The sequence below is a fragment of the Oenanthe melanoleuca genome, chromosome 23, assembly GCF_029582105.1.
Source record: "Oenanthe melanoleuca isolate GR-GAL-2019-014 chromosome 23, OMel1.0, whole genome shotgun sequence".
Classification (NCBI taxonomy): domain Eukaryota; kingdom Metazoa; phylum Chordata; class Aves; order Passeriformes; family Muscicapidae; genus Oenanthe; species Oenanthe melanoleuca.
In genome coordinates this window covers 3,902,045-3,929,898 of record NC_079356.1, presented here as the reverse complement: position 1 = coordinate 3,929,898, position 27,854 = coordinate 3,902,045, and the positions used below count along the sequence as shown (strand labels likewise).

The window sequence follows — 27,854 nt, the reverse complement described above, 5'->3', positions numbered from 1 at the left end:
CTGCTTTTCCAGGTTTTGTTCCAGTCTTTCCTCTTAAAGGATATAGAGGAGAAAGGAGAAAACACCCAAAATAGAGAGAGGGATGATTTTGCTCAGTTTTTATATCCCTGAACAAAAGGAATGTTCAGGAGAGAGGGAAGGGAATTAGGGACAGTTGGGAAATTTGTGGAAGAATCTGTGAGGGGAGAAGGGGGTGCACAAACAGGGGCTGAATAAAGCTTAAAATCAGGGTGGGGAGGCGCTGGGAAAGAGATTTCCCAGAGAAATTGTGGATGTCCCATCCCTGGAAGTGTCCAAGGACAACCTGGGATGGTGGAAATTGTCCCTGCCCATGGAATGAGATTTTCCTTAAGGATCCTCCCAGACCAAACCACTCTGGGATTGTTTGATTTGAGGGCAGGGTGGGTGATGGAAAATGGACAAGAGGGAGCTGAGAATTCCCACAAATCCCAAAATCCAACTAAACTGAGCCCCCTCAGGCTGCCCCTGGATCCCTGGGAGTGTCCAAGACCAACTTAGAGCAACCTGGGAGAATGGAAGGAGCAGGATTTTCCTCAAGATTCCTCCCAGTCCAAACCATTCTGGGATTGTTTGACCTGAGGGCAGGGTGGGTGATGGAAAATGGACAAGGAGGAGCTAGGAATTCCCACAAATCCCAAAATCCAACTGAGTTGAGCCCTCTCAGGCTGCCCCTGAATTCCTGGGAGTGTCCAAGTCCAGTTTGGAGGGACAGTGGAAAGAACAACCCCAAACCACTCTGGGATTCTCTGAGCTGACCTGAGGGCAGGGTGGGTGATGGAAAATGGACAAGAAGGAGCTGGGAATTCCCCCAGATCCCAAAATCCAACTAAACTGAGCCCCCTCAGGCTGCCCCATCCCTGGCAGTGTCCAGCTTGGAGGGAGAGTGGAAGGAACAGGATGGTCCCAGCCTAACCCAAACCACTCTGGGATTATTTGATCTGAGGGCAGGGTGGGTGATGGAAAATGGACAAGGAGGAGCTGGGAATTCCCACAAATCCCAAAATCCAACTAAGCTGAGCCCCCTCAGGCTGCCCCTGGATCCCTGGGAGTGTCCAAGTCCAGCTTGGAGGGACAGTGGAAGGAACAGGATGGTGCCAACCTAACCCAAACCATTCTGGGATTATTTCACCTGAGGGCAGGGTGGGTGATGGAAAACGGACAAGGAGCTGGGAATTCCCACAAATCCCAAAATCCAACTAAACTGAGTCCCCTCAGGCTGCCCCTGAATTCCTGGGAGTGTCCAAGTCCAGCTTGGAGGGACAGTGGAAAGAACAACTCCAAACCACTCTGGGATTCTCTGAGCTGTCCTGAGGGCAGGGTGGGTGATGGAAAAGGGACAAGGAGCTGGGAATTCCCCCAGATCCCAAAATCCAACTAAACTGAGCCCCCTCAGGCTGCCCCATCCCTGGCAGTGTCCAACTTGGAGGGAGAGTGGAAGGAACAGGATGGTCCCAGCCTAACCCAAACCACTCTGGGATTATTTGACCTGAGGGCAGGATGGGTGATGGAAAATGGACAAGAAGGAGCTGGGAATTCCCCACAAATCCCAAAATCCAACTAAACTGAGCCCCCTTAGGCTGCCCCATCCCTGGGAATGTCCAAGACCAACTTAGAGCAACCTGGGAGAATGGAAGGAGCAGGATTTTCCTCAAGTTTCCTCCCAGTCCAAACCATTCTGGGATTGTTTGACCTGAGGGCAGGGTGGGTGATGGAAAATGGACAAGGAGGAGCTGGGAATTCCCACAAATCCCAAAATCCAACTAAACTGAGCCCCCTCAGGCTGCCCCTGGATCCCTGGGTGTGTCCAAGTCCAGCTTGGAGGGACAGTGGAAGGAACAGGATGGTCCCAACCTAACCCAAACCACTCTGGGATTATTTCACCTGAGGGCAGGATGGGTGATGGAAAATGGACAAGAGGGATCTGGGAATTCCCACAAATCCCAAAATCCAACTAAACTGAGCCCCCTCAGGCTGCCCCTGGATCCCTGAGAATGTCCAGCTTGGAGGGACAGTGGAAAGAACAACCCCAAACCACTCTGGGATCCTCTGAGCTGGCCTGAGGGCAGGGTGGGTGATGGAAAATGGACAAGAGGGAGCTGGGAATTCCCCCAAATCCCAAAATCCAACTAAACTGAGCCCCCTCAGGCTGCTCCTGAATTCCTGGGAGTGTCCAAGTCCAGTTTGGAGGGACAGTGGAAGGAACAGGGTCCCAACCTAACCCAAACCATTCTGGGATTATTTGACCTGAGGGCAGGATGGGTGATGGAAAATGGACAAGGAGGAGCTGGGAATTCCCACAAATCCCAAAATCCAACTGAGCTGAGCCCTCTCAGGCTGCCCCTGGATCCCTGGCAGTGTCCAGCTTGGAGGGAAAGTGGAAGGAACAGGATGGTGCCAACCTAACCCAAACCACTCTGGGATTATTTGACCTGAGGGCAGGGTGGGTGATGGGAAAGGGACAGGAAGGAGCTGGGAATTCCCCCAGATCCCAAACCCAGGCAGGCTGAGCCCCTCACCTCTGCAGACGGGCCGGTGGTCGCTCCAGGCCACGATGAGGTCGCTGACCCTCTTGCAGGTGATGCTCCTGGAGCCCTGCAGGTCGTAGCCCTCGTTGCAGGAGAACTGGATGCTGGAGCCCAGCCTGGAGAGGGGACACAGGGGACATCAGCTGGTCCCGGGAAGGGAGGAGGGAGCAGCTCTGCCTGCCCTCTGCTGTGTGCGCCCCAAATGTCCCAGTCCCAGTTTTTAGTGACGTTCCAGTGGGAATTTCATCCACTCAGAGTTCTTATAAAGTGAAAAAAAGTCTTCTTTATGAACTGCTGAGAGTTCTGTTCTTTATTGTGTGGTTTGGATTCTCAGCCTTTGCTGTCCCAGCTGCTTTGTTCGCTGAGGTGACACATCCAGCAGCTGGGAATTCATCCCGTGGAATTTAGGGACTGTTGGGAATTCCCTTTCCTCTGCCTTCCCTCCTTTGCTGGATTTGAGGAGATTTTTTTTTTTTTTTAATCTCCTCATTTTTGACATTTGAATTTGACAGATTTGGATCTGATTGAGAGACAATTTCCATGAGCAGAAGAGCCCTGACCATCAAAATCAGATGAAATATTGATTCCCCACGGCCACCAGCAGCTGGGGCATCCCTGCAAAGGAAAACTGGGAACTGGGAGGGAACAACAGCTCTGGTTTAAACTTTATAAACCCCAATTATCTGGCACCACACAGCCTCAGTGACAAGGAACCTCAGCCACCTCTAATTCTCTAAGGGCAGGGCCATGCTGGGGTTTGAGCTAATTTGAAAAGTGATTTTTTAATTTTTTTTTTTGGCTGTTTCAGTTTTCCAAGGGAGGGATGACAGCACATTCTACAGCCTGGATTGGGAAAGGATAAAAATACTCCAAGAGATCTTTAGGGATGGAACAGCACACACAGGCAGGGTTCTACACACGTGCTCCCCAAAATTGGGCAGGATTTTGGGAAGGGGACAGAGCAAACAGAGCCCCCCACAGCAGGAGCACAGCCAGAGCTCTGCAGCATGCACAGAACACACAAAATGCTCTTACCTAAAATCGTTGCCTATCCTTTTGCCTCTCTCAGGAATCCCAGGGTCTGGACACAAATTATGTCCCTGGGACACACCAACCTGAGTTACTACAAAGCAAAAAAACAGCACATACAGAGACAGAATAGCAAAAGGAACATTCTTTCAGCAGCTGTCTTGGTGGATGTGGCGAGAAAAATGGCAGCTGGGAGCTCAGAAACCTCCATGTGTTTATTTTATTCTGGAAAAACAACAGCTTTGGAAACAAACATCCCGCTCAGTTTTGCACACCTGAGTGTTTTCTAGGAAATGCCAGCTAGGGATATAATTTTCTCCCTCCATTCCACTACAGAAATACCTCTGGAAAAAGTTGTTTTTTTCTTTTTTTTTTTTTTTTTTTCTGTTAAATGACACCAATTGCAGAGCCTGTTTTATGGGATTAAAACACACAGCTCTCCAAACCCAGCCCAGGGAAAGAAAACAACTCCATGAGAAGGCAGGTGAGGGATCCCAGGGGGAAAAACCAAGCACAGAACCAGAGGGAGAAAGGAGAGGGGGATGTGAGCCGAGGGTTTCAAAGCAAAGTCATTTAGTTGGGACATGGAAAAAATCTTATGGAGCAACCCTGATGCCAACAGACATGAAATCCATGGAGTGGTGAGCAGTGGGGTGACCCAGGGGGCTCCTCACTGACTTCCAGCCTGAATCCCAGCACAGAAAAAGGGGGAAAAAAGGGAGATTTTGCCACAGGAGTTCGATGGGACTTGGTTTTCTTTGCAACACCACAATTCCCAGCACTGCAACAACCCCATTCCCATTCCAGCTCTGCCTAGCACTGCTTTAGAGGGGAGAAAATCCCAATTTTATCCCAAATGGCGTGGGCAGGAGCAGGGTGGCACTGGGGTGACACTGGGGTGACACCAGCCCGTCCCTCAGGGCACACACGAGCTCAGCCCTGCAGAGGGGAAGGGCAGAATTCCCACACACAAAACCAACAGCCTCCAGTATTTGTAAATTTGGGATTTTCCCACTGGGAAAATCCCTGGTGCATCCCCAACTGCAGCTCCTCCTACAAGATCGATGCTTCCCAACTTCTGCTGATCCCAAAAATATTCTCCTCAGCACTAACACCTCCCCTGATGCCCTTTAAATCCTTTTCAGGAATTTCCTTTTAATTTTTTTTTCTTTTTTTTCCTCCCTTCCCGCTCTGTTTTCCCAATGCTTTGGTGCCCTGAGCTCTCCTCCATGTGTGTGAGGGCACAGAGACACAAATCCATGGAAAACTGCCTCCTGAGGGATTGTTTTCCCAATTTTCCATGCCCAAAAAACTCCTTGTTAAGCCCAGTCAGGTGAGGAGGCAGCAGCTCCCAAAGCAGCATCCCTGATTTTTTTTTATTTTTTATTTTTTTTGTAGCTCCAAATTTTGCCACTTTTCACAGAATCCCAAATCAGAGTGTGAAGGATTTCATGGATTCCACTCCCAGCTCCTGACAGGAAAATTTGGCTGAACAAACTCCTCAAACCCCCCTTGGGGTTCCTTCCCTACACACCAAGGTGATGCCTGTGCTCAGGCAGCTCCAAAAAAAAGGAAAATTCACCCCAAGATGAGGGTTTTACATCCCAAGGCCATGTGGGAATGAGGGAAATGCTCAGATTCCTGATTTTTTTTTCCTCCTGTAACAACCAAACCTCCAGAGCTGCATCCCATTGGGAGCTGCTCCTCAGTGAAAAAAAAAATAAATAAAAATTCACATTCCCACAGTAAATTCCTCCTCCCATGGCCAAACCCCCAGACCAGAGCAGGTCTGTCACACCCAGCGATTATTTCCCATTCTGGATAAAAACAGAGCCTGGAATTCAGAACTTTGCCCCAGATCCTGAGGAAAACACAGACCCTGGAGGAGAATTTGTCATTCCCCCTGCTGAGGTCTCAGCCCTCGTTAGCTGGAGATTCATTAACACCTAAAAACACGTGTAGATAAAGCAGAGAACAGGGAAGATAAAGCTGAGAAAAGGGGGAGAGGGAAGATATCTCACATCCTGGGAGTTGGGGAATTCCCCTTTTAAGGAGAGAGAAAGGAAAGGAGGAGATGGATTCGATGCTCGTTTTGTTCCCCACCTTTTGTTTTGAACACACACACACACACACAAACAGAGCAGCCCAAAGGTTAAAAATTGGATTTATCGTGCTGAGAATTCGCTGTTCACCTTCCCAAAGTTTCATCTGAGCTGTGCCATTCCCAAATGAACCCTCCAGGGCTACAGGGAAAAACAGCAGATCCCAAAAATTGTGATGAACTGCTCAATTTCTGTATTAGAAGCTCAGGAATTCTCTCCCCCAACCATGGGATTGGTTTTCCATCCCCTCATCCTCCTGATTTTTTTTAAATTTTTTTTTTTCTCCTCCTGAATGCAGTTCAGCTTGCCACCGGAATTCACTGCTAAAATCTTCTTTAGTTCTACCTCTCTTCATAAAAAAAGCTCCCTGATAGATTCCCCAGGGACAATTCTCACTGAAAATTCAGAATTACAAAATAAAGCAGCACCTAAAAAAAAAAAAACCCTCTGACAAAGCCCCAGCATTTCTCAGCATGAGAAATCCAGGGAAAGGAGGGGTGGGAAGGACTGCAGCAGGAATTAAAGGGTTAATCTGTCTGCTCACACTCAGAACAATTCCATGCAAACCTCTGGGAAAAGTCACAAAAATCAGGATTGAGAGCAGGGAGCTGATTTAGGGGTGCAGGGCTCAACACCCTGAAGATCCTGCAGCACCCAAAAAAAAACCAGGAATAAGCAATTCCAGAATAATTTAATCCCTGATACTGAACAGCCCTGAGTGGGAAAAGGGCACAGCCACTGGGAAAACCCAAAAATCCAGCTGGGGATGTCCCAGATTTCCCACCTTGTGCTCCCCCAGAACAGCTCAGGAGATGCAGGGTCACCACAATTCCCAGCACTCCACAATTCCCAGCACTCCAGAATTCCCAGCCAAGCCTGTCCCCAAGCCCAGGTGGCTCCTGTGTCCCACCCACACCTCCCCAAAATCCACACAAAGTTCTCAACCCCCCCAAAAATAATTTTACAAAGCAGATTTTCACCGAGCTGGACACGCACAGGAGCACCCCCCAGGTGGGTCTCACCCAAACACCACAAAATCCACTTTGATGCTGTTTTTTTAAACCCAAACATCACATTTTTCCCTGGAATATTCACATTTACCTTCTGCATTCAGTGCCAGAAACAGCCTCCAAATTATGGCCTAAAATTGAAAGCTAATTTTTTTTTTAATCTCTCTGTATCAGAAATAATTTCATTGATGGTGAGCAGTACAAGGCACTTAATTACAAATTCAAACAAACACATTCCACTGAGCACAATTGGCACCTCCCCCCAAAATTCCATATTTTGATGTTTTTTTTTTTTTCCCCTGCAGCAACACAAGCAGCTGTTACATCACTGCATTTTGCCTCCCTTCAACCACACAAAACACACAGATTTTAATCTGAGCAGGAAATCCCAAATCCAAAACCTCTCCAGGACCTGCAAGATTTAAATGTGGATTCTTCCAGGGAGGATTTTAAGCCTGGTTTTAGTAAAGAGCACTTGGAAAAAAAAAATATTGCTGGTAGGAATAATTGAAAATAAAGCAAATTGAAAGTTGGATTTGATCTTTTCCAGCCTCAACAATTTTAGGATTCTGTGGAATAGCTTTAAGTGTTACCAAGAGACACAAGAATTCCTGAATTTCTGGTATTTGAGCCAGAGCAACTGGAAATTGCTCTGGAATAAGAAATTTCTTTCCCCAGCTTGTCCCTGTGTGATTTTCTGGGATGCAGACTCAGCTCATGGAAGTTTGGGAGCACAAATAGGGCACAGCCAACCCTGCAAACCCAGCAGGGAATGGAGCAGATAAGGATTTGCAAAAAGTAATAATAATAATAATAAAAAAAATATTTTCTGGTGCCATCTCCTTGGGAATCAGCACTTCTGCAGCTGGAAATTCCCTGTGGGAGCAGGAGGCTGCATGAGACTGGGAGAATCAGGGCTGCAAATCCTGACCTGGCCTGGGGAAGGAGCTGGGGGCTCAGGGGGGATGACAAGGACCATGGAATAGAAATAAATATAATTATATATATGTAGTTAATAGTATATAAATATAAATATAAATATAAATATAAATATAAATATAAATATAAATGTAAATGTAAATGTAAATGTAAATGTAAATGTAAATATAAATATAAATATAAATATAAGGTATAGATATAAATATTAGGTATAGATAAAAATATTAGATAGATATAGATATAGATATAGATATAGATATAGATATAGATATAGATATAGATATAGATATGGATAGAGATATAGATAGAGATATAGATAGAGATATAGATATAAATATAAATATAGTTTATAAATAAAAATTAAAATATAAATTAAATATAGATATAGATAAAATATATAGATATAAATAGAAATTTATATATTAGATATAGATATAGATATAGATATAGATATATGAATATAATATATAAAATAAAAATAAAAATAAAAATAAAAATAAAAATAAAAATAAAAATAAAAATAAAAATAAATATATAGATATAAGTATAAATATAAATATATTAATAATATAAATATAAATATAAATATAAATATAAATATAAATATAAATATAAATATAAATATATTAATAATATAAATATAAAGATAAATATAATAAATGGAATGAGGCCAGCATCCCCATTGTTCCAGCTGAACACTTCCAGCCTGAGCTGTGCTCCATCAGCAGGATAAGATTTGAGCTCCCAGGATGCAGAAGTGGCAGCTCTGAGCCCCTTGGGACAGGATAAACCAGGCAGAGGGAAGGAATTCCTATTTTTATTCCTCAGGACTGGGTCCTCCTCAGCCTCAGCACGTTAAAACCAGGTAAAACTCCTCCAAAGGCCATTCCCAGGAGGGAGAAATGGGAATTCTGTGTGTTGGTAACACCAGAATATTTCATTAAATGACTTCAGCACTCCCTTCCCCACATTCCCCAAAATCCCCCACCCCAAACACACCCCTCTGTCTCCACACCAAGCCAAGGGGGTTTTCCAGCTGCATTTCCCACCCAGTTAATGCACTGGGAATTTCATTCCAATTAAATCCTTCCTGGCAAGGAACAGCCTGGATGCAGAATTTTTCTTTAAAATTAAATTATTTTCCCCTGGTTGTGCCCCCAGTGTTTTCTTCTCTGTAAAAACATTCTCCTGGGAGCTGGGAGGGAGACCCAGACACAAAAATTCAGAGCCAGTGCATCCATTTTCCTGAATTTTGTGTGCAGAACCCACCCAGAGCAAACTGCTCCTCTCTGATGCAGCAAAATGAGCAATTCCAGCCTCTCCCCTAAAACCCAGCTGGAAAAACTGCTCCCATCTGAATCCATATAAAATATTAACTCCAAGTCAGATCCCTCCTGTTTCATTTCAGTCAGAGCCTGAGATCCAGGGACAAAACTCAAAACTCACAGGTTTTGCTCCTGGTTTGGGAAGAACCTGCTGGAAAATTTAAGATTTCCCACCCTGCCACAGGGAGGCACAGCAGTGACCACAGATGTTCTGCCCCTGACACACCAACCACTAAACACAACCTGAAAAATCAGCATTACAAACCCAGAATTATGATTTTTTTTCTTCAGGGAAAAATGAAATAAAACTCAGGAGAAGGAAGATGCTGCTACTGCCTCTGTAAATTTTCTGATATATTTTTTATGATGTTGTTCCTTATCCCTGCTCTTTAATTACAGCAATAACATGGATCCCACTCCCAAAATTCTTTGCTTTCCCCACTAAAAGGAGCCCAAAATCACAACCCTGGAGCACAGAATCAACCAAATCCACAGAGTCCAACCCCCTGCAGCCCTTCAGGAGTTAGTAAATGCTTGTGGACAGAGCACTGGCAGGAGGGAGTGATGCAGAAATGCAGAGGGAAGAGAGGGAAAAGCACCCAAACTTTTCAGAGATTACTGGAAAGTCCAATGAAATGTTCCAGGAAGATTGTTATCAAAAAGACAGCGAAGGAAGAGCCAAAAAAAAAAAAAAACAAAAAACAAACTTACACACAGATGTCTTCTGGTTGTTGTCCTTGCTGGGCATGAGCTTCACCCCTCTGGACTTCAGCTCCATCTGTTTCTTGACTGCAGGGGTGGGAAACAAAGGAAAGGTGAGGCAAAGGTTTCAGGGATTTGGAAGTTTTTTATTTTAAAAAGAAAAACGTGAATCACCCACATCCTGCATCCTTCCATTTGGGATCACCCAGCTCATCCTGACCCCTCAAAACCAGCAGGTTTAGGGTTTTGGAGAAAGATTTATTTTCCATGTCAAGGCATTGCAGAGCTTTAATTTCAAAATAAAAATGGGTCCAACCCCTCCCATCCCTCTGTAACCCACTAAAAATGGGATACAGGCAAAAGGAACTCCAGGGATGCTGAGAGGAAAATGTTGAGCTGGTTTCCCCCCCTCCAGTTTTTCTGCTGCAGGAATTTATCCCAAGAATCAATTAAACAGCAGATTCATTCCAGGGGAGCACTCACAACCTAAAAACTGCAGAGCTGGAGAGGAAAAGCAGCAGGGAAATAGCAGGGAAAATAAAATTAAAGCTCATTATTGGCAAAGGGAAATATCAGCTGGGAGCTCCACACCTGGGGGACCCTCCCAAATTGTCACCATTCCCTCCCTGCTCCAAACCTCCACCAAAAGAGGAGAAAAAGCAGGAAAAGGAAGAATTCCATGGATCTCCAGGAGCCCCAGCCTCTCCCAGCAGGGAGCAGCAATTTGTTTTTGTGCTCTGCCCTCGGCTGCTGCTGCTCCAGCCCCAGGGTTTGACACAATCCCCACCTGGCAGAACATCTGGGAGCAGCACAAACAGCTGGATTTGGGATAATTCCAGCCTCCAGAGGCTGGAGGTGGGATAACAGAGCCTCCAATGAAGGGATTGGGATAAAAGAGCCTCCAGTGACAGGAATTGGGATAAAAGAGCCTCCATTAATAGAAATTGGGATAATCCAGCCTCTACTGGCAGGAGTTGGGATAAAAGAGCCTCCAGTGACAGGAACTGGGATAACCCATCCCTTACTGACAGGAATTGGGATAAAAGAGCCTCCAATGAAGGGATTGGGATAAAAGAGCCTCTACTGCAGGAGCTGGGATAAAAGAGCCTCCAGGGGCAGGAATTGGGATAAAAGAGCCTCCACTGACAAGAATTGGGATAACCCAGCTCTCACTGGCAGGAATTGGGATAAAGAAGCCTCCAGAGGCAGGAGTTGGGATAAAAGAGCCTCTACTGCAGGAACTGGGATAACCCAGCTCTCACTGGCAGGAATTGGGATAAAGAAGCCTCCAGAGGCAGGAGTTGGGATAAAAGAGCCTCCACTGCAGGAACTGGGATAATACAACCCTTACTGGCAGGAATTGGGAAAAAAGAGCCTCCACGGTCAGGAACTGGGAAAAAAAAAAAAAAGATCCTCCACTGGAAAGATCCAGGAGCCGGGATAGCCCATCCTCTACTGGCAGGAATTGGGATAACTCAGCCTCCACTGCAGGAACTGGCCTAAAAGAACCTCCAACTGCAGGAATTGGGATAACCCAGCCTCCAGTGACAGGAACTGGGATAACCCATCCCTTACTGTCACGAATTGGGATAAAAGAGCCTCCACTGCAGGAAATGGGATAAAAGAGCCTCCATTAATAGGAATTGGGATAAAAGAGCCTCCACTGGCAGGAGCTGGGATAATCCAGCCTCTACTGGCAGGAGTTGGGATAAAAGAGCCTCCACTGCAGGAACTGGGACAATACAGCCCTTACTGGCAGGAATTGGGAAAAAAAAAAAAAAGATCCTCCACTGGAAAGATCCAGGAGCTAGGATAACCCATCCTCTACTGGCAGGAATTGGGATAACTCAGCCTCCACTGCAGGAACTGGCATAAAAGAACCTCCAACTGCAGGAATTGGGATAACCCATCCCTTACTGGCAGGAATTGGGATAAAAGAGCCTCCACTGCAGGAACTGGGATAAAAGAGCCTCCACTGCAGGAACTGGGATAATACAGCCCTTACTGGCAGGAATTGGGATAAAAGAGCCTCCACTGCAGGAATTGGGAAAAAAAAAAGATCCTCCACTGGAAAGATCCAGGAGCTGGGATAGCCCATCCTCTACTGGCAGGAATTGGGATAACTCAGCCTCCACTGCAGGAACTGGCATAAAAGAACCTCCAACTGCAGGAACTGGGATAACCCAGCCTCCAGTGACAGGAACTGGGATAACCCATCCCTTACTGGAAGGAATTGGGATAAAAGAGCCTCCAACTGCAGGAAATGGGATAAAAGAGCCTCCATTAATAGGAATTGGGATAAAAGAGCCTCCACTGGCAGGAGCTGGGATAATCCAGCCTCTACTGGCAGGAATTGGGATAAAAGAGCCTCCACTAATAGGAATTGGGATAAAAGAGCCTCCACTGCAGGAACTGGGACAATACAGCCCTTACTGGCAGGAACTGGGAAAAAAAAAAAAAAGATCCTCCACTGGAAAGATCCAGGAACTGGGATAACCCATCCTCTACTGGCAGGAATTGGGATAACTCAGCCTCCACTGCAGGAACTGGCATAAAAGAACCTCCAACTGCAGGAATTGGGATAACCCAGCCTCCAGTGACAGGAACTGGGATAACCCATCCCTTACTGGAAGGAATTGGGATAAAAGAGCCTCCACTGCAGGAACTGGGATAAAAGAACCTCCAACTGCAGGGATTGGGATAAACCAGCCTCCAGAGGCAGGAATTGGGATAATCCAGCCTCTACTGGCAGGAGTTGGGATAAAAGAGCCTCCAATGAAGGGATTGGGATAAAAGAGCTTCCAGAGGCAAGAAGTGGGATAAAAGAGCCTCTACTGCAGGAGTTGGAATAAAAGAGCCTCCAGAGGCAGGAATTGGGATAAAAGAGCCTCCACTGCAGGAACTGGGTTAAAAGAACCTCCAACTGCAGGAGCTGGGATAACAATGCCCAAACCACTTTCTGGGAGCCTTTTCCTGCCGGACCAGCCCCCACAAGTGGAAAAACCCAGCCCATCTCCCACTTCAAACCCTTCTCCCCGTGCTCTTCATCCTGTCAGCCTTTCATCCCCAAATTAGCACATTCCTAAGACAAAGCTGTCAAGAAAAATTACCCATGTAACTAACGAGGGGGTTTGCAGTCGTGCTGGGTTTTTTTTTTGGTTTTTTTTTTTGGGTTTAAAAAAGGCCTGTTTGGAACAGCTGTTGCAGGAGTTTCAGACAGGGAGAGGCTCCTTGAAGCTCACCTGAGGTGCTGCTTTGAGGGAGATGCTTTTCACTCATCATTTCCTCACAGCTTTTGGCTTTCTCTTTAAATAAAGCAGCAATAACTTCAAACTCTGCATTAGCTGGAAAATATTCATGAGGAGAAGCTGCTGCTGCTGCTGTCTTCCTCACCAGCTTCAATCTGTTCAGGGCAGCTGCCTTTTTTTATTAATTTAAGAAGGGAAAACTAATTAACAGCAGGCTGCTGTCAAAGCAAATCGAACTCTTTGTTGCTTTTTACTCCAAATCCACCTGCAAGTGCAGCAAGAGGGGAAAAAAAGCAGCAGGTTTTGGGATGCCCCAAAGGATGGGAATCACGGGGTATTTCCAGCCTGATCTCAAGGTTTTTAATAAATGTGTTATCACTGGATCAAAAAAAAAAGGACTTGGGGCTGCCAAAACTCACATTTTTGGGGTAAAAATCCATTTCTGTGTCAAATAAAATGGTGATAGACCATCCTGCAGTGATTCTCCAGTTTTTTCCAAGCAAACATTGGGATAACCCCCAATCCCAGCCCAACATTCCCTCCCAGGCAATAAAACCAGAGCAATTCCACGTTTCCAAGGTTGAATTTGGACTTTGATTGGAATTTCCAAGGCTGTGGGTTGTGCTGCTCGTTCTTGGGGCACGATCAGTGATGGAGCAGCTTTATAAAATAATCCCCATTTCTGTATTCTCCACAGCTTCCCACTGCACATCCCGTTATCCAGCCCCCAGGGAAGGTTTTTTTTTTTTCCTCCATGCAAACCAAAGCTCAGGTTTTGCACAATAAAGGGAATTTAGAGGCCAAGCAAAGCTTCCCAAGCATTGCTGAAGCCCAGCAGAGCTGATGGTGGCACCAGGAAAAGTCAACTTTTCCATCCATCCCAGCAACCTGCAGGGATTCCCACATCCCAAATCCAGGAGAAGGCAGTGGAAGGTGGCAGGGGGTGAAAATGAGAAGAATTTTAAGGTCTCTTCCAATCCAAATCATTCCAGGATTCTCTGGCATGGGAAATTCATAATTTGGATAGACCCAGACCTGGAAATTTTTTCAGGGACACATTTTTAACTGAGGTTTTCCCAGAGCCATTCCTGCCAGATTCCACCCAAAAATCATCCCCCTCCAACCCCATCCTGATGGAAAACCTGGATCCCAAGCCCTGCAGCAATGAGAACAAGCACCAGACATCACCAGCACCAATCCCAAAATTCAGAGCTGCATCCCCAGGAAGCATCTCCTCCCCTAACTGCACCGTGTGCCTTTCCAGCAGAATTGATAAAGATTAATTGGTAATGATAAATTGATAAAGAGGGATCACTGCATCCTCTCCTCCTCATCCTTCATTTTGGAGCCCTAATGATGGAAGTCAGACTTTACAAATGACTCCATTTAGATCAGAACCAGGCACGGTAAAGCACCACTTGTTTCGTGCCTTTTTTTTCTTTTTTTTCCCTAATTAAATAAATAAGAAGAATTCTCCCACTCCCTGTCCTCAAAAATCTGGTATTTGAAAACCTACTTTGTTAGTAAATTGGAATGTGGAGCAGTACTACAAAGGGCTGTGTCAGGATAATTGGATGAACAGAAACTCCTGATTTCTGGAGGGTTTTGCTGCTCTCACGCATCCAGCAGATCTAATGGAATACTCAGCATCCTGTCAGGTTTGAGAGATGACATTACAAAGCTCTGCCAGCATGGCAGGCAGGCCGGGCTGTTCCTTTTAAACCACTTCATGTTGCTCTAAATGAGAATTTAAGCAGACATTTATTTATTTTTAATTTGGAAAACAGCGCTTCAGCAACAGCGACAGAAAAAAAATCTATTCTGCGAAGCTCTGTTCTCCTTGTTGGGGGAATTGCTGTTAAATTCAGATCCTGCTGATCTCCCCCTCCTGCTGGGATGGCTCAGCAGCCCCTGGGATACAGCAGGATGCTCCCAGGGGTTCTTAGAGGTGAAGAGAAACCTCCTCACACGCGTTTTTCTTTGGAAAAATCCCTCTTTAGGCAGCCTGAGCAATGGATCTTTGGGAATCAGAGGCTGCACAAGCAGCAGGATTGCCCAGGAGACTCCACAGGTCACATGGCAGGAGCTCAAAATCCCTTTGGAACCCAAGGATGAGCAGTGGGAGATCCAAGATGAGAAATGGAAGATCCGAGATGAGGAAGGGAAGATCCAAGACATAAAGGAGAAGATTGAAAATGAGGAGGGGAAGATCCAGGATAAAGAGGGGAATATTCCAGAAGAGCAGTGGAAGATCCCAGATGAGAAATGGAAAATCCAAACTGAGAAATGGAAGATCAGAAATGAGGAAGGGAAGATCCAAGATGAAAAGAGGAAGACCCAAAATGAGAAATGGAAGATCGGAGATGAAGAGGGGGAGATCCAGGATCAACAGGGGGAGATTCAGGATGAGGAATGGAAGATCAGGATGAAGAGTGGAAGATCCAGGATGAAGAAGAGAAGGTTCAAGATAAGCAGTGAGAGATCCATGATGAGATATGGAAGATCCAAGATGAAGAAGGGAAGATCCAAGATGAAAAGGGAAATGTTTGAAAATGAGGAGAGGAAAATCCAAGATGAGAAGTGGGAGATCCAAAATTAGCAGTGGGAGATAAGGACGAAGAGTGGAAGATCCAGGACAAAGAGTAGAAGATCCAAGATGAAAAGAGGAAATCCAAGATGAGAAATGGAAGATCTGAGGTGAAGAGTGGAAGATCCAAGATGAAGAAGAGAAGGTTCAAGATAAGCAGTGGGAGATCCATGATGAGAAATGGAAGATCCAAGATGAAAAGGGGAAGGTAAAAGGTGAGAAGGGGAAGATCCAGGATGAGCAGTGGGAGATCAATGAGGAGGAATGGGAGATCCAACGTGAAGATCTAAGATGAAAAGAAGATCCAGGATGAGGAATGGAAGATTAGGATGAAGAGTGGAAGATCCAGGATGAAGAAGAGAAGATTCAAGATGAGCAGTGGGAGATCCATGACGAGATATGAAAGATCCAAGAGGAGAAATGGAAGATCCAAGATGAGGAGTGGATCCAGGATGAACCAAGATGAGGAATGGAAGATCCAAGAGGAGAAATGGAAGATCCAAGATGAGGAGTGGATCCAGGATGATCCAAGATGAAAAATGGAAGATCCAAGAGGAGAAATGGAAAATCCAAGATGAGGAATGGAAGATCCAAGATGAGGAGTGGATCCAGGATGATCCAAGATGAGGAATGGGAGATCCAAGAGGAGAAATGGAAGATCCAAGATGAGGAGTAGATCCAGGATAATCCAGGATGATCCAAGATGAGAAATGGAAGATCCAAGATGAGGAGTGGATCCAGGATGATCCAAGATGAAAAATGGAAGATCCAAGAGGAGAAATGGAAAATCCAAGATGAGGAATGGAAGATCCAAGATGAGGAGTGGATCCAGGATGATCCAAGATGAGGAATGGAAGATCCAAGATGAGGAGTGGATCCAGGATGTCCAGGATGAAGAGGAGAAGCTCAGTCCCAGCTGAAGCCTCTCCAAGGACAGATCTGTACTCAAAGCCATGGGTGGGGCTGGGACAGTGGGACAGCAGGTCAGTGCCCACAGAGGGGGTGGAACTGAAGGGATTTAAGGTCCTGCCAACCCAAACCATTCCAAGAGCCCAGCACACCCTCACCAAGGCATTTCTGTGTCTCTGTGCTGGGATCTGCCCTGTGCAAGGCTGGAGCTCATCCCATTAATTTCCTCCCGGAGGGAAGGGAAGCAGCCGGGGCGGGGAGATCGATACAAGCTGCAATTATGTGTTGGTAACAATCAGCTCCAGAGCAATTAGGGAGCCAAGTTCTGCCGTAAAAAATGTGCAGAGAGGGGCAGCAGAGCCAGGGCAGTGCTCCCATCTCTCCATTTTCACCCCTCTGACAGACGGGACCCCTGAGGTGCTGCCACCTCACCTGATTAAAACACTCCAATATTATTTTCTTCCATCTTTTTGAGGAGGCAGGATGAGGAGGAAATTTAAATTTAAAAAATCCTATGCATGGATTTCTCCCAGTCCCTTTGATTTCCTTATACGGGGAATGGGGAAAAAAAACCAAAAATCAAGATTCACCTTAATGAAAGAGAAAAAGGGGAAATATTTAACTCTCCCAGGAAGGGAATGAAACGAATTTTCTGTATTCAACAGCAACAACAACAAAAATCCCCTCTCCACAGCCTGATTGCATCTAACCTTGCTTTTACATTCCTAAAGTGATTTCCAAATCAGGGCATGGATTAGGGAGAGCAGAGGGGGGACAGACAGAGAAGGTGTTCTGCAAAACTCGGGATCAATTTAAACAAGCTGGAAGGGAAATTGTTTTCTTATAGATTATCAGCAAAGCCAGACCCCGTCCCAGAGGACACAGGGGGTTCATAAATGATGTACAGACACGTCTTTGGCAAACAGACAGCAAATTAGAGCCACCCCAAAGCCTCCCTTCCTCCTCCTGGCCCATCCTGATTCAGCTCTCCTGATGAAAAATGCATTTCAGCTGCTGTGCTTCTGTGGAATTACACGGCCTGTTTTGTAGGATTTATCTCCAGTGAAATATTTATGGCCAGGCCAGGTTGTGGAAAGGGTTACAGGGAGGTTTTTAAGGTATCAGCATCTCCTGTCCTACAGATCCCACTGCCTGCAGACACCTTCCCTTCATCCCTGGGAATTTTCACTGCTTGTTTCGCTGATTTTTTAAGGATTGAAAGGCAGGAAAAAAGCTGCTAAACTCCAGAAAAAGCAGCAGGAAAAAGGAGGGCAGGTCCCCTCTGGCAGCTGGGCTGAGGTCCTGCCTCGATTCCAGCTCAGGAATGGGGAGTTCATTCATTTGAAACACTCAGTGCCCAGCTCATTCCCTTGCCAGCACACACGAGAACCCCCTGACATTTATCTGACCAGGGGGAATTGGAATGTTCATCCTGACTTCCCTGAGGAGGGAGAAAGGCTCATCCAAAAGGGGCAGCTTTGCAGATTTACCCCAGGAAAATCAAATCCCTTTCCCTTGACTCCTCTCCAGAGCTTTTTTCTCAGCAAAGAGGAACCTGTGGGGGTTGTACTGTTGGCTGGATGGTTGCTGGACAGACTCAGCAGCTCTCTATTTTCTGTTCTTCAGGTTTATAGTTAATTATAAAGGCGTGGGTGTATGAGAGAGGGTAGAGCAAGGAGAGTAAGAGAGTAAGAGAGTAAGAGATAAGAGCAAGGGGGTGAGAGAGAGCAAAAGAGGTAAGAGAGGGGTGGTAGCAATAAGAGAGCAATTTCCTGTTTACAATACAATAAATCTTCTTCCATGATGAATATTCTAATTTCCACTAACCAATCTAACACAAGATACAAATTCTGTAGCATTTACACACAGCCTATAGGAATCCTTACATTACCATAGTGTGTTACACTTTAAACTCTAAAAACTTCTCTTTGGACTCTGGCAAAATCTTCTCTGACCTTTGGACTTGCTCTCCAGCTGAAGACATTGTTCTATCAAGAGGGGATTACTTTCAGCTGGCCATCCTATTGTCTCACAGTTATTCAGTAATTGAGGTTTGGTATCCCAAAATTGGCTTTCATTTCAATCTGGCTCGTGGTTTCCATACTCTCAGAATCTAAACATTCATATTTGTCAGGTCTTCCTGGCTCATCCTTTCCAACAGAAACCTGCAGAGCTCCCCTGAGCCAGCCTTGGGAGGGACTCAGCCCTTCCTGCTCCTCCCCTCTCCTGAGTCCTGCCTTCAGCTCCCACAAAACCATCACAGTGTGGGAACTCTTCCAAGGAATCCCCTCAATCCATCCTGGCCCCACTCTGTGCCACAGCCCTGGAGCAGCATCTCCACTGCCAGAGCATCTCCTGTCCCTCAGCAGCACCTGAACATCCCAGCCCTGAGATGTTTTCATCCCAATCCTGACTGATTGTGGGGAGGGGCTGGGATGGAATTCCCAGAGAAGCTGTGGGACCCCTGGAATGTGCCAGGCCAGGCTGGGCAGGGCTGGGAGCAAACTGGGATTAGGGGAAGGTGTCCCTGGATGGGTTTTAAATCCATCCCAACCCAAACCACTCTGGGTTTTTCCAGGAAACCCAGTTTGGGGGATTTCAGCTGGGAATGAGCAGAGCAGGATCATGCAGGGATCAGCTGTGGATTCCTGGGAAAGCTGGGCTGGGGGAGGCCAGGCAAGGGCTTTTATTTCTGCTTTTTTTTACCTTGGTACTGGGCACTGAAGCCCTTCTGCCTGTGGTTGCCATCAGAGGTGAAGTGGAGCCGCAGCCAGTTTTTACTGCTGATCACAGGGGAGGGCAAATTCATCCCAGTGAACCTGCAAGAGACCAAACAGCCAGGTCAGGAGCTGGGAGCAGCACCCCAAACCCCCAGGAATGTGGGAACCCCTCCCTGGTACCCCAGGAGAGCCCCCTGCCCACTGCAGGGCTGTTCCCAGCCTCTCCCTCCTGCTGGGATTCCCATCTGGGAGCTCCATCTTTGTAATTACAGAGGTTTCCATCCCTTTTTCCAAAGCAAAAAACATTCCCAGGCTTTTTCAGTTCCTCTCTTCACATTTTTAACCCCACTACAAAAAACTCCTTTTATTTTAACTCAGGATCAGAAAAGATGGCAAGAACTTCTTTATTTTTTATTTTATTTACAATCAATCCCAACCTGAGGAAGATTCCAGCCAATAACTGAGTTGAGCAGCTCCAGAGCCCAGCAGCAGCCCTTCATATCTGTTTATAATTTTATTTCCTTTTATGTTTATATTTTTATAATTTTATTTCCTGCTTGCTTCACTTAACTCCAGCTCACAATTCCAAGCTGAATTTTGTCCCAAGCCAAGTTTTAGGCTGGAACATTCCTCCCAAGTCACAGCACTTGGGCTGACATCCACAATAGTGTCATCACCATGGTGGGGACACCAAAACTCTCATGGAATTCTGTTCCTGTTAATTAATTAATTATTTTAATGCTCGATTATCACTTATTTAAAAATCACTGCAATTTCAACACCCATTATTGCCATCCCAACATTCATTTTTGGCATTCCAACACCCCCTGCTTTTTTTTTTTAATGAAGGCAAAAGGATCCTGGGAATCTGTTCCATCGGGAGGGTAACTCGGATTTGATTATTAAACCTTTTTTAGCAGCAGATCTGACAGCCCATGGAGCATCTGAAGAGCCCTTCAGCCACCCAGCCCATCCAGAGGTGACCTCAGCTCCTCGAGGGGATCCAGGCTGGGATTTCAGTTAATTAATGGCACAGGGGCTGCCCTGCCCGTTAATGAGCTCGCAGGGTGATTAGTGCACAAAGTACAACCCAAACCTTGGCTTGTCCCGTGCCTGGATCCTCTGGGATGTTTTAAACCCGGGTTTAAGGCTGTTCCCCATCGTTCCTCCGTGGATATTTCCATCTGTTCCCTTCCAGGAGGACGAGGTGCTGCAGAAATGAATTATCTGGGGTTTTCTGCATCATTGGGGGGCTCAAAGGCAGCTGAACCGACTGAACTGGAAACTTTCTCCAACAGCCGAGTTCAAGCAAGCAGATTTGGGGCTGAGATCAAACATGATGCCTCAAAAGGAACCCGAGGAAGTTCCCCTGGCTGGTTGTTATGACAACACCCTTAAATTTAAAATTCTCACCCCCCACCCCAGGGCCACTCATTGTTCATTCTGCAGCAGCAAACTCCTCACAAATAATCTTCAGCTATGCAGAGCCAAATTTCCCTTTCTCAGCTCTAATTCCACTGCCTGAGATAAAAAAATAGACAAGCCAAAGCTGCCTGAATGAGGCTCAGCTTCTGCTGTCCCCCATCCCTGTTTCTGGATTTTGGTCAGCACATCCTGGAAGGGTGGATGGAGCAGCCTGAGGACTGGGAATCCACCGACACAGAAACTTCATCTCCTCTGACTCATGGAACCATTAAGGCTGGAAATCACCTCCAGGCTGATCAAATCCAAGCTCTCCTGAGCTCCCTTTTCTCCAGGCTGAGCCCCCCCAGCTGCTCCTCCCAGGATTGACTTTCCAAACCCACTGCACCATGAATTTCCAATGATCCCAAATACCTGAATTGTTAAAATTCCACCAGCCCAGTGAATGAACACTTGGAAAAGAGTAATAGGTGGCAATTCCTGCTGCCTCTGCAACAGCAGGAAAAATTCCTGAAGGCAAAACCAGGAGAAAGGACAAAAAAATCCATCACAGCCTGGTGAAGATTTAGGAGAAGGGAAACTTTTCCCTGACTTTCCTGCATGGAAATTTTCCTCAGCTCCACATGCCACTTGCTCAAGGCATTGACAACTTTTGGAAAAAACAAAATCAGCCAAGAAATCCCCATCAGCTCCTCATTTGCAGGCACAGCCTGCCAGACTGCTCCCTCCAAAACTCCCTTTTCTCCTCTGAAATGCAGCAGGAGAAATGCAAGGTGGAGGTTTCCATCCCCTAAAAGGCAGTGCCCAGCCCCAGGCTGGGTGGGGAAAAAAGGGTTAAAATGTTTTGGGTAAGAAACAGCACAGCTGGAGCTCAGCATTCCATGGAAAACTGTGTGCCCACCTGCAGCTTTTCACCAGGAGGCTCCCACAGCCTTCAGCCATCATGAGGCAGCATTAATGGTTAATTGATAATGGAATATTTAATTCCAGCTGCTGGGATGGATCCCAGAGGGAATGGCAGGGATGCTCAGCTGGGAGGGGAATCAGAAATCCAGGGAATCATCCCAAATTTCCCAGCAGGGCTCTGTTTTACTTTGTGTTTTCCTTTGCTGTCACCACCCTGAACTCTGTTCAGCCTGAGGAAGAAACTTCATCCTGATTTCACCCCAAATCCTCCAGCAGGATTTTTTAACCTGGGATGTTTTCCCCTTGAGTGGCACCAAAGCCTCCACATGAAACCCAAATCCTTATTCACAGCAGGGAGGGCTTAATGCCATCAGAACTCCTCTTTTTGAGAAAAAGCACTGAAGTGAGGCCTTCTCAACCCTTTCCTTTATTTCTTGCCTTGCTCTCTCACTTCCCACGGAATCCAGGCATGAAATATTTATCCCATTCCCTCCCCTGGCACAATTAGTATGGCTGTACATGGCTGGCACTGATTACTCTGCATTCACGTCCCATTATCTATTTACAATCCCAATTCCTGCTTTAATTTGTTTCCACGCAGAGAGGAAGAAAAGGAATGGGGAAGAAAAAAATCAATAAAGTGTCACAAAGTGAGGCAGAGGCACAGGAGGAGATGTTTGCACACCCTGAAATTTGATTATCATCAATTTGGCCATTAGTTCTTCTTCAAAGGAGCCAAACACAAGGAGAATTCCTGGTGTGGATGCTGCAAACCCAGTGCAGGAGTCAAAGGTAATGACTGAAGGGATTCCATCTGAAATCCTGTGATTTCAAGTGAAATAAGTGGAGATGATGGATTTAAAAATTAATTTGAAGGCGCCCTGGTGCTGCCCAGAACTGGGGTGCTGTCAAACACCAGCTTCAAATAAAGGCAAATTACATCACTGGGGATGTTTTATCTTTTTTTTTTTTTCCCTTGAACTGCTTTTGTTGATTTAATTTAACCTCTCTGTTCATTTCATCTCTGTTTTGACACCCCCTTGGATCTCTGCTGATAATCCTGGCTGGGTCCTGGACCCTCCAACACAAATTCTGGGTGAATCTCCCTGAAATTTCACCTCCCTGGAGCTCAGGTCCACCTTTTGCTGCCCTGGCTGTGCTTAACCCAAAGGGAGACACACTGGAGTGGCTGGGAGGAGGAGGAGGAGAGGAAGAAGAAAAAGAGGAAGAAGAAGAGGAAGAAAAAAAGAGCAAGAATAAGAGGAAGAAGAACAAGAAGAAGAAGAAAAAGAGGAAGAAGAAGAAGAAGAAGAAGAAGAGAAAGAAGAAGAAGAAGAAGAAGAAGAACAAGAACAACAAGAACAAGAACAAAAGATCCCAGCAGCATTTCCAGGGATGGAGGAGCCAAGGCTGCCAGTCAACACAAAATCCAAGGAGAACACACCTGGATCATCCCCAAAAGTGCCCCAGGACAGGCTGGAGCAGCTGGGACTATGGAGATTGTCCCTGCCCGTGGCACTGGCTGGGATTTAAGGTCCTTCCCAACCCCAACCACTCTGGAATTCCACGATCCTCAGCTGGATTCAGCACTGTGCACACTCAGTTTAACCAGAATTGCTGAGGGCACAGAACTGAGCCCAACCCAAATTCCACTCTGAGCTCCACCCCCAGCTCAGCCAGAGCCTCCTTTTCCTCCCAGCCTTTACTCCACGATATCCTGATCAGCCAATTCTGGTTCATTTCCCTCTCACTGCAACCCAGGGACAGCTCTCAGCAGCTCTTTGTCTCCCTGTGTGTTATTATTCACTTCACCTGTATTTTTAACTTTTCATCCAAACCTCTCTTCAAATTATCAGGAGAGCTGTACCATTAATTCTGAGCATTTCATTTGAGCTTGTCTGCTCTCTTAAACAAAATACACTTAAGCACCTCCAGACCTCACAGGAGACATCTCCTCACAATGGACTTTTACAAGGAAATGAATAATTAGATGCAGTTGTTGCTCCCCCTGTAACGCTGCAGGGTGGGAGGAGCACTCCTGCATCCTCACTCTGCCCCAGAGCCTGGACCTGCCTGGGGAAGGGCAGGGAGAGATCCCACATCACCCACACACCTCGGGAAGCAGCAGCCTGGGACAGGGAAATCCTCTGCTGGTGGCAGTTCTGTCAAAATTCACCCCACAAACACGGAAAAGGAACTTGTGGCACCGCTCAGGGATTCCCTGCAGGGATCTGCCCCCTCCAGCCTTCCCAGTCCCTCCTTCCCTGCAGTGCTCTAAGACTGGAATTCCCCACTGGAATGTTCCTTAGGCCCATCCTAACCCCAAGGACAGATTTAAAGGAGATTTTCCCTGCAGGAGGAGCAGTGCACTCCTCATTGCCCAAAAAGAGAACAGGAATTTCCTCAAGCACAGGGAATTTCCAGGTGGGAGTGTGGAAAATTCCTGCTGTGTTCTCACCACCCCCCTGCAGGCTCCAGGGAATCTGCTGGCCCCAGATCCTGATGGAAAGGACAGAACAGGAGAGGTTTGCTCCAAATCCAACCCCAAAGTGCCACCAGGGCTGGAAATGGAGCAATTCTCCTGGTCTGGGCTTTGGCTCAGCCTTAATCCCAGGCTGCAGCCTAAGGGTAAATCCTTCTCTGCCCTTCCTGTTCCACTCCCACAACTGACAACAAGACTTCAGCTTCGTCTCCAGGAGCAACAAATCACTCCCAAAGCTTCCACTTCCAGGGATCCCTGTCCTGGGGCTTCCAGAACCTGCTGTGCAGGGGAAATCCTGGTAATTCACCCCCACTTCCCTTCTCCTTGCATTCCCCCAAAAGCTGAAAGTGTTTCCAAGCAGCAGCAAAACTTCATCACTGACATCACCTTTAGCTCCTGCCCTCACATAAATTTGCTGGCTAAGACCAAATCAATCCCTTATTATTTTTATTTTTTTGTTCAGGAACTTGTACACTGGAGTTCTTAATTCTCCATTTTTTAATGTGGCATTTCCCCAGCTGATCTTTACAGGAGCATAAACCAAACCCTTGCCTGATTTGGGGTGATGGAGCTCAACTGGAAACAAAGCCAAAGCAATTTCCACTGTCCAGGGTGCCCCTGATAATCTCATTTTTCTGCTATTTTCCTTCACCTCTGAAATGTTTCAAAATTATTTCAGGCTGAATTCTCCTGGATCTCAGTTCTGGATTAATTTCACTTTAATGAGAAGTGATTCAATGGTCCACGGGCATTTCTGGAACTGTCACAGATGAGCAGCCCAACAGGTAGAAGTGTCTCTGAGGGGTTTTTATTACATTTAGCAGTGATTTATTCACAAACCCACCCACTGTGGATTAGTTTTTCTTGAATTTCATGGATATTCACACATTTACACTCACAGGCAATGGATATCCAGGTTAGATACAAAAAGAGCAACGAGTTTATCTTGGAGGCAAACATTTCCCAGCCATTCATAAAATTTAGATTTTTATTTTTAGAGTGAAAACCTCTTTCACCCAAAGGCACAACTTCCCACAGAGCAAAATGCAGCTGGTGCAGAAAGATGGTAAAGCACTGGGCTGCCCACCAAGACAGAAATATTTCCATTTTTACCCTGATAAAAAAAAATCCCATCAGAGCTCTGAGTGCAGAACATTCCTGAGGTCACACAAAAGGTTTGAGCTTCTGGAAAATTGTGAAATATTTCAGAATGGACACAGCCAGTGCCAAGGCTGGGGGAGAGGGGGTTCCTGCCAGGACCCAGCTTTGTTCTGCACCCAGGTTGGACATCAGGAGGTTGGAAATTCCAGGAGGAATTTCCTCATGGGAAGAGTGGTCAGGCCTTGTAATTCCTGTTCCTTGTGGGAAATGAGGAGTGAAGTGTGTTATTAAAAAAAAAAAATAAAAATAAAGGATTGATTTGGTCTTAGCCAGCAAATTTATGTGAGGGCAGGAGCTAAAGGTGATGTCAGTGATGAAGTTTTGCTGCTGCTTGGAAACACTTTCAGCTTTTGGGGGAATGCAAGGAGAAGGGAAGTGGGGGTGAATTACCAGGATTTCCCCTGCACAGCAGGTTCTGGAAGCCCCAGGACAGGGATCCCTGGAAGTGGAAGCTTTGGGAGTGATTTGTTGCTCCTGGAGACGAAGCTGAAGTCTTGTTGTCAGTTCTGGGAGTGGAACAGGAAGGGCAGAGAAGGATTTACCCTTAGGCTGCAGCCTGGGATTAAGGCTGAGCCAAAGCCCAGACCAGGAGAATTGCTCCATTTCCAGCCCTGGTGGCACTTTGGGGTTGGATTTGGAGCAAACCTCTCCTGTTCTGTCCTTTCCATCAGGATCTGGGGCCAGCAGATTCCCTGGAGCCTGCAGGGGGGTGGTGAGAACACAGCAGGAATTTTCCACACTCCCACCTGGAAATTCCCTGTGCTTGAGGAAATTCCTGTTCTCTTTTTGGGCAATGAGGAGTGCACTGCTCCTCCTGCAGGGAAAATCTCCTTTAAATCTGTCCTTGGGGTTAGGATGGGCCTAAGGAACATTCCAGTGGGGAATTCCAGTCTTAGAGCACTGCAGGGAAGGAGGGGACTGGGAAGGCTGGAGGGGGCAGAGCCCTGCAGGGAATCCCTGAGCGGTGCCACAAGTTCCTTTTCCGTGTTTGTGGGGTGAATTTTGACAGAACTGCCACCAGCAGAGGATTTCCCTGTCCCAGGCTGCTGCTTCCCGAGGTGTGTGGGTGATGTGGGATCTCTCCCTGCCCTTCCCCAGGCAGGTCCAGGCTCTGGGGCAGAGTGAGGATGCAGGAGTGCTCCTCCCACCCTGCAGCGTTACAGGGGAACAACAACTGCATCTAATTATTCATTTCCTTGTAAAAGTCCTTTGTGAGGAGATGTCTCCTGTGAGGTCTGGAGGTGCTTAAGTGTATTTTGTTTAAGAGAGCAGACAAGCTCAAATGAAATGCTCAGAATTAATGGTACAATTCAAGGTCAGGCCTTGGAACTGCCCAGGAGCTCCTGGATGTGACACTTTGGGCTGGGGACAAGAATTGGTGACAGGCTGAGCTGGGTGGCCTTGGAGGGAAAGAGGTTCTTCCTCCTCCTGCACACACAGGGAGACCTCTGGGCTTGTTCTAAATGGGGACAGAAGGGGCTCATCTCAATCAAAATAATCAAATCATCAATCCCACCCTTCTGCTAATTACCCTAATTAATAAAAAGAAGTCACAGAACCAAAGTGCTTCCCATGACACTCCCACCCTGAAACCAGCTTGGTTCCAGTCCCAGCACAACGAGGTGACAAACACGATTATCTTTATCCCACCCAGAGCAAACCACCCCTAATTCAGCACAACAAAATGCAGCCGAGGCTCGTTAATGCTGCACTGCAAATCCCCCATCCCAGCCCCCAAAAACCAGCTACAGCTTTATTAGAATTTCCTCTGCAGCTCGATTTCAGAGCTGCAGATTGTTTTCCCCATCGGGCAGGGGGAGATGTGCTGATAAGAGCCGGGCTGTGTTTATCAGCTGATAAATAACAACCAGCCCTCACTCCGGCTTTGCCACCCTAACAATGCACTTAAATTCCACTAAACCTGCAGTTTTATTGATAAATTAGGCTGGGGCAGCAGGCAGGGAGGGAGGGGATGTTTCATCCCACTAAAATCTGCAGAGGGAGCCCAAGAAGCTGCAAGGGAAATTTTGGAGCTGGAGGTTTTCCAGCTCACCGGGCACACAAGTTGTTCCCTTTGGGGACTGGAGCACAAGCAGGTCACCTCAGCTGTGCTCCCAGACACGCAGCAGGGGCTGGGCTGGCTCCAGGATGTCACATTAATAATGGAAAAGGCTCGGTGGGAGTGACCCTGCCTGGTGGCAGCTCCAGGCTCAGCCCTGCTCTCTGCCCCTGCCAGGCTTTAATGTGACATTGGGGAGAAAAAAGGGACATGGACACACCTGCTCCCGTCACCTCTCGGCTCCAGAAGGAAAAATGCCTTTAGGAAAGAGGGGGAAAGGAAAATCAGGTTGTAAGGAGCTCTCAGATCCCTAAGGATGCCAGTGCATGGAGGATTTCAGCCACCTGTCACCAAACCAGCCCAGGTGCCACCTCTGAACTCTCCTCTCCTCTCCTCTCCTCTCCTCTCCTCTCCTCTCCTCTCCTCTCCTCTCCTCTCCTCTCCTCTCCTCTCCTCTCCTCTCCTCTCCTCTCCTCTCCTCTCCTCTCCTCTCCTCTCCTCTCCTCTCCTCTCCTCTCCTCTCCTCTTTCATTTGTTGCTGTAGTTCCTACAAAGCTCTTTTACAGTGCAGAAAATAAAAATAAAAAAAAAGAAGGCACAGAAAACAAGATCTGGGAGGTGGAACTCGGCCTGCTGACAGCTCCATGAAGAACCTGCTGGAGTCCAGCAGCAGGAATGGCACTGGAATGCAAAGCAGCCTTGGGAAG

General features: G+C 46.7%; 1 protein-coding gene across 1 annotated transcript in view; it reads right to left on the bottom strand.

Annotated features, from left to right (window-relative positions):
- The window catches only part of CSMD2 (CUB and Sushi multiple domains 2), a 288,748-nt gene that overhangs the window by 152,428 nt on the left and 108,466 nt on the right, over positions 1–27,854 (bottom strand). The window contains exons 6-9 of the mRNA XM_056509388.1: positions 19,104–19,216; positions 9,663–9,740; positions 3,582–3,669; positions 2,538–2,662 (exon numbers count right to left, since the gene is read on the bottom strand). Of these exons, the coding sequence (XP_056365363.1) occupies positions 2,538–2,662; positions 3,582–3,669; positions 9,663–9,740; positions 19,104–19,216 (404 nt within the window). The remainder of the gene's footprint in view (positions 1–2,537; positions 2,663–3,581; positions 3,670–9,662; positions 9,741–19,103; positions 19,217–27,854) is intronic.